This window comes from Protobothrops mucrosquamatus, unplaced genomic scaffold, assembly GCF_001527695.2.
Source record: "Protobothrops mucrosquamatus isolate PMUCROS unplaced genomic scaffold, P.Mucros_1.0 scaffold28, whole genome shotgun sequence".
In the NCBI taxonomy this organism is placed as follows: domain Eukaryota; kingdom Metazoa; phylum Chordata; class Lepidosauria; order Squamata; family Viperidae; genus Protobothrops; species Protobothrops mucrosquamatus.
In genome coordinates, this window is record NW_015386413.1 from 1593452 (window position 1) to 1602476 (window position 9025).

Sequence of the window (9025 nt, forward strand, 5' to 3'; positions counted from 1 at the left end):
ACCCTTGGCAACTGACTTGTACTTATGACCGGTTGCAGCCTCCCCACGGTCACGTGATCAAAAGTCGGACCCTTGGCAACTGACTTGTACTTATGACCGGTTGCAGCCTCCCCACGGTCACGTGATCAAAAGTCGGACCCTTGGCAACTGACTTGTACTTATGACCGGTTGCAGCCTCCCCACGGTCACGTGATCAAAATTCTACCATCTGACCAGGCTATAATTTCGAAAATTTTGGACTGTGCAGAAATGGATAGATTAACTTTGGAGATGAAGGAGAAAGAAGATTCAATTTATTTTAAAACTTGGGAAAAATTTTATTGATGGGTTAGAAACACGCTAGAATACGATCAGAACTTAAAATTGAATTGAATTCTAAAACTGAATAGAATAAATGACAGACTCTTAATTAAATATTTCTTAGATTAATAATAGCTGTATTATTACTGACTTTAAATATTAATGGTGATGACTAGAATTTGTTGACATGTTATTAAGCATGAATATTTATTTAGAGGAATTTTACTTACGGTACCTATCTAATTTTAGTTATATGATTATAGTTAACTTTATCTTTATAATTGTTTAGTATTATACAAATTATGTTTATTTAATATTTAGATCCGGAGGGTAGCTTGTTTGTTAAAGCTTTGGGATTATTATGGGGGTTAACCCATTATTGTACCTACCCTTTTCCTATCCCAAATTCCTATTCCCACTCCCCTCATACCCGTATTGACCCTATCTTTCCTTACCTATATAAAACCTAATAAAATATTTATTTAAAAAAAAAAAAATTTGGAGGCTTGGGAGCTGACTTGTACTTATGACCGGTTGCAGCCTCCCCACAGTCACGTGATCAAAATTCGGAGGCTTGGCAACTGACTTGTACTTATGACGGTTGCAACGTCCCCTTTTGCGACCTTCTGACAGGCAAAGTCAGATTCACTTAACAACCGTGTTACGCACTTAAGAACTGCAGTGATTCGTTTAGCAACTGGGGGCAAGAAAGATTGTAAAATGGGGAAGAACTCAGTTAACAACCGTTGATATTGGGCTCCGTTTAGTCATAAATCGAGGGCTATCTTTTTTTAATCTATATATATATAAGTTTTATTAATTTTTAAGAAGTACAATCTTTAGTGCTTAGTAAACGACGTGGTTTCTGGGTTCAGATATTTAACATTAACCTCTTCAACATAAGTCTGTTCGATACTACACAATCCAGTATTTTTTTTTCCCCTGATCCTCCTTTCTTCCCCACATTTTTTTTTCCATTTTCCCCCCTCATTACACAGTTACAATTTTCGGTACTGTTGATGTGTACAGAGTTAGGTATAAGCATCTTGGTCATATTTTACTACTGTCATACAAATAATTGAGGACTATCTTTATAAGGCTCACAAAGGCACATGTGAGTAAAGACTGAATCAATGTGCACAGGATTCTCTTTCACTAACAATCAAACATTTAGAAATACACACACACACACACACACACACACATTCAAATTTTTGTAGCCGACAAAGAGTTAAAGGGAAACTAGTATAGCTATTTTGAGCTATTTAGCTCTCATCAGCTAGCCATACACACACACACATACATATACATACATACATACAAACACGCACACACACACATACATACATATATACACATACATATATATATCTTATCAGTTGGGTGAGGCACCCAGTCCACCAAATATAAATCAGTCTGTCTGCGTTTCGCTCCAATCTAGGAGCATGTTTTGCAGGCAGATGTCACATACTGTGAACACTATAAATTCAAAATGTGTGGCTGACAAAGAGTTAGTGGGAGACTAGTATAGCTATTTCAGGCTCATTAGCCCTCATCAGCTAGTCACACCCTTCAGGGATTCGAACCTGGGCAGCTTGCATTGTTAGGCACCTGTATTACCCTTCTGAGCCTGAAGGGTGTGACTAGCTGATGAGAGCTAATGAGCCTGAAATAGCTATACTAGTCTCCGACTAACTCTTTGTCAGCCACACATTTTGAATACATACATACATATATACAGGGCTTTTTTTCTCGGAGAAAAGGTGGCGGAACTCAAACCTGGCCACGCCCTCATCAAACCCTAGGACCGCCCCTTTAGAGAACAGGAATGCAAGTAAAATTTGGGAGGGGCTATTTCCGGTGTGGGAGGGGCTATTTCCGGTGCGGCCGGCCCGGAAACAAAAAAGCCCTGCATATATACATACATACATATATACACATACACATACATACACGTGTGTATATATATATATATATATATATATATATATATATATATATATATATATATATATATATATATATATATATATATATATATATATATATAAAGACTTCTCTTTCCCATATTTGGGCCGACAGGGTGCTCTAAAAGAAAAAAAAAAGCATTCATATATATAGCTATATAAATAAAAATGTAAATGTTTGTTTGTTCAAAATCTTAAATCTCCGAAAGTTCTTCACCAATTGCTTTGAAATTTTGACACAACGTTGCATTCGAATACGCCCGTGTTTTTATATACCTACTATTATATAGATGTCACACCTGTGACAGGTAAAAACATGCTTTTTTTGAAAAACAGCGCCATCTGTTGGACATAAAAGCTTTCTCTTTTCTTTCTTTTCCATTTAACCAGACTGAGCCACAGCAACACGTGGCCGGGTACAGCTAGTATGTATGTATGTATGTATGTATGTATGTATACACACATACACACACACACACAAGCTCCTTGAAATAACATACATACACACATACATACATATACACATATACACATACATACACACACACACACATACACATACATACATGCATACATACATACATACATACATACATAACAAATGGAACAACTTGCCTCCAGAAGCGGTGAATGCTCCAACACTAACTAATCAAGGAGAGAAGCAACCTGGAACTAAGGAGAAACTTCGTAACAGTGAAGACAATTAACCAGTGGAACAACCTGCCTCCAGAAGTTGTGGGTGCTCCATCACTGGAGGTTTTTAAGAAGAGACTGGACAGCCATTTGTCCGAAATGGTCTAGGGTCTCCTGCCTGAGCAGGGGGTTGGACTAGAAGACCTCCAAGGTCCCTTCCAAGTTTATTTATTTATTATTATTATTATTATTATTATTATTATTATTATTATTATTATTATTATTATTATTATTATTATTATTATTATTAATTATTGTATATAATGCTAATGTAAATTAATGCTTATCTAATATAGAGTGAGCTTCACTGAGGTATATTTCTTACCTGCTGTTCATCCTCCATGACATTACTGGCAAATTCAAACATCAGGTCATTTTGCTGTACCACGGCTGCCATAGTAAAGCATTCCAAAAGTCTCAATTCAGCATGGAACAAAAATGCCTCTTCAGCATTAAGAAGACAGAACTTATGATCGCCGGGGGATGAGTCTGTATCGGGGCAGGGGGGGGGGGCGGTTGAAGTTACTCGGGCCAGGGATAAAATTCTTAGCCGGTCGGTCTTCCTTTTCGAGTGTCGTTTGAACACGGTTTCTGGAAAAAACCCTAAAAAACAGAGAACAAAAAAAAAGAAGAAGATTAAGTCGGTATGAAGAACCAAATAAAAATACCAACGATGCAAATATGAATTAGGCCGTGCTTTGGTTTGACGGGACTTTGTTTAGCGTTTCTTAAGAACAGAACAAGAATAATGGATGAATCTTACCAAATATGAAGCACGTGACTTTTTCCATTCCTCTCTCTTTCTCTCTCCCTCCCTCCCTTGCTCCTTCTCTCTCTCTCTCTCTCTCTCTCTCTCTCTCTCTCTCTCTCTCTCTCACACACACACACACACACACACACACAGACACACACACACACACAGACACACACACAGACACACACACAGACAGCTGCCAGAAAGACAGTTAAAACACTAACAATCCAGACTGAAAACACAAAGAAGCCCCACACACCAGAATCAGAGTCGAGCTGGGAGGGACCTCGGAGGTCTTCTAGTCCAACCCCTTGCTCAAGCAGGAGACCCTATAGTACCATTTCAGACAAGTTGGCTGGTCCAGTCTCTTCTTTAAAGACCTCCAGGGATGGAGCACCCGCAGCTTCTGAAGGCACGCTGTTCAATCAGAACAGAGCTGGAAGGGATCTGGGAGGTCTTCTAGTCCAGCCCCCTTGCTCAAGCAGGAGACCCTAGACCATCTCTTCTTTAAAAAGCCTCCAGGGATGTAGCACCCACAACTTCTGAACGACAAACCAACCGTTCCTGGGGTTCAATTGTTAGCAAATGCCAGCAGGTCCCATCTGCAATGCTTCCACCATCACCCCCCCCTTTTTTAATCAAAAGTCTCTCTTCGCTGCACTTCTTTAAAAAAAAAACCAACAACAACAATCTTTGAGAGGTGTAAAACACACACAGACCCACTTTGTAGCAGACCTGGAGGCATTTATTCCTCTCCCCCCCCCTCCCAGTAGTACGAAAACACCCCACCAGTGAGCGCATTCTTATCTCCCAAACTGGCTTTGTAAGCAACAGGAAGGAAGCACTGACCACGTCATGGCAAGCGAAACATGCAAAGAGCTGTGAGCGACGACAACGCTCCGGTAAACAGAAAAGCACCAATGTGTGCGATTGTTGGGGGGGGGGACCTGGAGTTCCCCTCCTCCCCTCCCTCTCTACGTACGGTTCAGCTAAAAGAGTCGAGCAGGTGGTGGTAAGCTACACAGCCGCCACAAACCGCCGAAGGATTAGAAACACACCGAGCGAGCCAGGATATGCACACACAGGTAAGTCCTCCACTTACAACGGATCGGGGAGTGACCGCTCAAAGCAGCGACGGCACTGAAAAAAAAAGTGGATTTATGGAAATAAATCGATGGAGATTCTCCCTCGTCCAGGTCACGGTGGTCCCAAAGGTGCTTTCTCAGGAGGCCACTGGACTTTTCTTGTTTTTTTTTTCCTCTGAAGACGTTTCGCTTCTCATCCCAGAAGCTTCTTCAGCTCTGGGGAACGGAAGGATTTATACTCCTTGCGGAGAGCTGGCCGTTTGCCTCCTTTGAGAGAGTCGTTGGGGAAACAAAACAGCCACTTCATAAATGCAGGGGGCAACACAGGAGAGCAAACCCATCAGGAGAAAATTCTGGATTGAGAAGACAAAGGCCGCTCTTTGGAAGACGGCAAAAGTCCACATTTTGGACAGAGAGGACCGCTGGATTAAAAGAGGGGTCCAAGAGGCCATCTAGGTACAAATTGAGCAGAGAGGGAGGGATACGATATCATCTACCTCCTGTCTACAACACAATCCTTTCAGCAGTTCCAAGAAGGCTCCACACCCATTTGCACCACTCAGGTGACCCTGAGGACACAGATAAACCTCCAAGTGGCCTCAACGCCTCTCTCAAAGAAGGCAAATGACCAGCTCTCTACAAGGAGTATAAATCCTTCCATTCTCCTCACCATCCGGTCAGAGCTGAAGAAGCTTCTGGGATGAGAAGGGAAATGTCTTCAAAGAATAATAAGAAAGTCCCATGAGGACACAGATAAACCTCCAAGTGGCCTCAACGACTCTCTAAAAGAAGGCAAATGACCAGCTCTCTACAAGGAGTATAAATCCTTCCATTCTCCCCACCATCCGGTCAGAGCTGAAGAAGCTTCTGGGATGAGAAGCGAAATGTCTTCAAAGCATAATAAGAAAGTCCCATGAGGACACAGATAAACCTCCAAGTGGCCTCAACGACTCTCTAAAAGAAGGCAAATGACCAGCTCTCTACAAGAAGTATAAATCCTTCCATTCTCCCCACCATCCGGTCAGAACTGAAGAAGCTTCTGGGATGAGAAGCGAAACGTCTTCAAAGAACAATAAGAAAGTCCCATGAGGACACAGGTAAGCCTCCAAGTGGCCTCAACGCCTCTCTCAAAGAAGGCAAATGACCAGCTCTCTACAAGGAGTATAAATCCTTCCATTCTCCCCACCATCCGGTCAGAACTGAAGAAGCTTCTGGGATGAGAAGCGAAACGTCTTCAAAGACAAAACAAGAAAGTCCAGTGGCCTCCTGAAAAAAGCACCTTTGGGGTGACTTATGACAGTTTTTCACAGCTACGACCTTTGCAGAATTCCCCCCCCCCCGTGGATTGTCTGATCCGAATTCGGAGCCTTGGCAACTGGCTCATACGTACGACCGGCGCCGTGTCCCAAGGACATGTGATTCCCCTTGACGAGCCGAGTCAGATGCAACCAGGTTGCTAACTTATCCACGGCTGCGATTCCCCTTAACGACCGTGGCAAGAAAGCGTCACGAAATGGGGCAAAATTCACTTAACAAACGTCTCGCTTAACGACGGCAGAAATGTTGGCCTCCGTGGCCGTCGTAAGTTGAAGTATAGAGCCTGTATAGGTATGTGTGTATTTAGGCAGGCGTGCATATCAACATCTCAAAAGGGAGGCATTGCACTTAACGTTTTAATCGTCGTTTCTGCAAATCCCTTTTTCTTTTTGGAAAGGGGAAAAAAAGGCTATTTTAATACATTCAGTCCCGATTCCATCGCTACGAAGCAAAACGACAAGGGGGTCCTCGGCTTACGGCCACAATTGAACCCAAAGGCTCTGCCACTAAGCAAGACAGTTGCGAAGCGGGTTCCCCCCCCCCATTTTACGGCTTTTCTTGTCACAGTTGTTCAGGGAAATCACAGCAGTTAAGTTAGCAACACGGTCGTTAAGCGGATCCGGCTTCCTCCCCCCCCCTTTGACTTTGCTTGTCAGAAGGTCGCGAAAGGGGATCACGTGACCCCGGGGCGCTGCAACCGTCATAAATGTGAGTCTGTAAATCACGTGCTGCAACGGCCGTTAAGGGTGAAAATTGGATCGTAAGTCCCTTTTTTCAGCGCCGTTGTAATTTTGAACGGTCGCTAAATGAACTGTTGTTAAGTGGAGGATTGCTTGAATTAGGCCAGACTTGCCTTACACACATCCCTTACTCAAGGGCCACTGTAGGGGGGGGGGGTTAATGTTTTTCTAATAAGGACAAAAAACATAACACTTTAATTCTGCACACTTTCTCAACTGTAAAAATGATGCCAGCGCCTTCTTAGCGAACAAACCCCAGCGAGGCATGAACAGGTTAAGTAAATATGCTGATTGTGGTTGTGTCCTCTTCCTTTCTCCATCTACTTTTTCTGTCGGGGCACCCTGAGAGCATCAAGGTGGACCCAGGCTCAAAGCAACGCTAGCCTAGAACAGGGGTAGGCAACCTTGGCTCTTTTATGACTGGTAGACTTCAATGTCCAGAATTCCTGAACCGGCCATGCTGACTCAGGAATTCTGGGAGTTGAAGTCCACGAGTTCATAAAAGAGCCAAGATTGCCCACCCCTGGCCTAGAACGTTGTTATATGGAGCACTGTCCCATGGGGAGGGGGGGAAGGTCACCTGTTAGAACTAGGGCAACGATAATTTTTTTTTGTTTAATCCTGTCCTAATTTGAGAGCTTTCAACATTGGAGACAATTTTAAGGTCAAACAACTCCCAAATGGCGGTCCAACTTTGTCTCTAAGGCACACGAGCTATACAGATGCCCAAAAAAGGACAGTATTACATCATTTATGTGATTCAATGGCCCCCATCATTGTAGTGATGGAATGGAATGGGATGGGATGGAATAGAATAGAATAGAATAGAATAGAATAGAATAGAATAGAATAGAATAGAATAGAATAGAATAGAATATATAGGAGAATAGAATAGAATAGAATAGAATAGAATAGAATAGAATAGAATAGAATAGAATAGAATAGAATAGAATAGAATAGAATATATAGGAGAATAGAATAGAATAGAATAGAATAGAATAGAATTCAGAATGAATAGAATTCAGAATAGAATAGAATAGAATTCAGAATGAATAGAATAGAATTCAGAATGAATAGAATTCAGAATAGAATTCAGAACAGAATAGAATAGAAAGAATAGAATTCAGAATAGAGTAGAGTAGAGTAGAGTAGAGTAGAGTAGAGTAGAGTAGAGTAGAGTAGAGTAGAGTAGAGTAGAGTAGCAAAGCAAAGTATTGGAATGAAGAATAGGAGTAGAAGAGTAGAGTAGAGTAGAGTAGAGTAGAGTAGAGTAGAGTAGGAGTAGAGTAGAGTAGGAGTAGAACAGAACTCAACTCTTTATTTGGCCAAGTATGATTAGACACACAAAGGAATTTGTCTCCGGAGCAGAAAGGCATACAGTCTTTAGAAAATGGAGGTTAAGCATTAGGTAATTAGTCTGCAAATCAAAAGTCTGGGCCAACAAAAGTAACTTACTATTGAAGTACACATTATCTTAGGATTGCAATTCTTTAGGAGTAGGACTATTTGGAAATAACGCTTGTGCATTTGATGCTGTGATAAACACATGGTCTTCCTTGAGTTGAGTGCAAATCACCCATAAGTGGTTTGTCCCTACCTGGGCATCTAGCACTGCTATCATGCAGAGATTAACAATGGGTGTGTATTTCATTTCATTTGCATAAAGACCTACCACAGCTATGCTAGGACACGAGATTAAAAGCACTCTGAGATTTTAAAAAAATGTATGCAGAAGAAAAAAAAAATACAAGGAGATTTATCCACTGGACTTTGAACGCTTAGCTGTTCAAAAACTGGATGCAGGCCCTTGAGTATTCACACCTATCGTGTTTGTGGTATTGGGTCAGATCTACTTCCACGTTTGTTTGACAGAATTGTCATCTTCAACACTTGTACGACATTTCAAGCAGATAATCATCCAGAAAGTATCTTCAGATCAACCATGACATGTACATAGAGGGAGGGAGGGAGGGAGGGAGGGAAGGAGAGGATGGATGGATGGATGGATGGAAAGGAAGGAAGGAAGGAAGGAAGGAAGGAAGGAAGGAAGGAAGGAAGGAAGGAAGGAAGGAAGGAAGTACTAGATAGATGGAATGAAAAGAAAGAAAAAAGGAAAGAAAGAGAAAGAAAGAAAGAAAGAAAGAAAGAAAGAAAGAAAGAAAGAAAGAA

General features: G+C 41.8%; 1 protein-coding gene across 1 annotated transcript in view; it reads right to left on the reverse strand.

The window, feature by feature from the left end:
- Window positions 1-3450, reverse strand: part of ELF1 (E74 like ETS transcription factor 1) — a 37043-nt gene extending 33593 nt beyond the window's left edge. The window contains exon 1 of the mRNA XM_015811068.1: window positions 3286-3450. Coding sequence (XP_015666554.1) covers window positions 3286-3357 — 72 coding nt within the window. The 5' untranslated portion in view covers window positions 3358-3450. The remainder of the gene's footprint in view (window positions 1-3285) is intronic.
- Between the last annotated feature and the right edge of the window lie 5575 nt (window positions 3451-9025).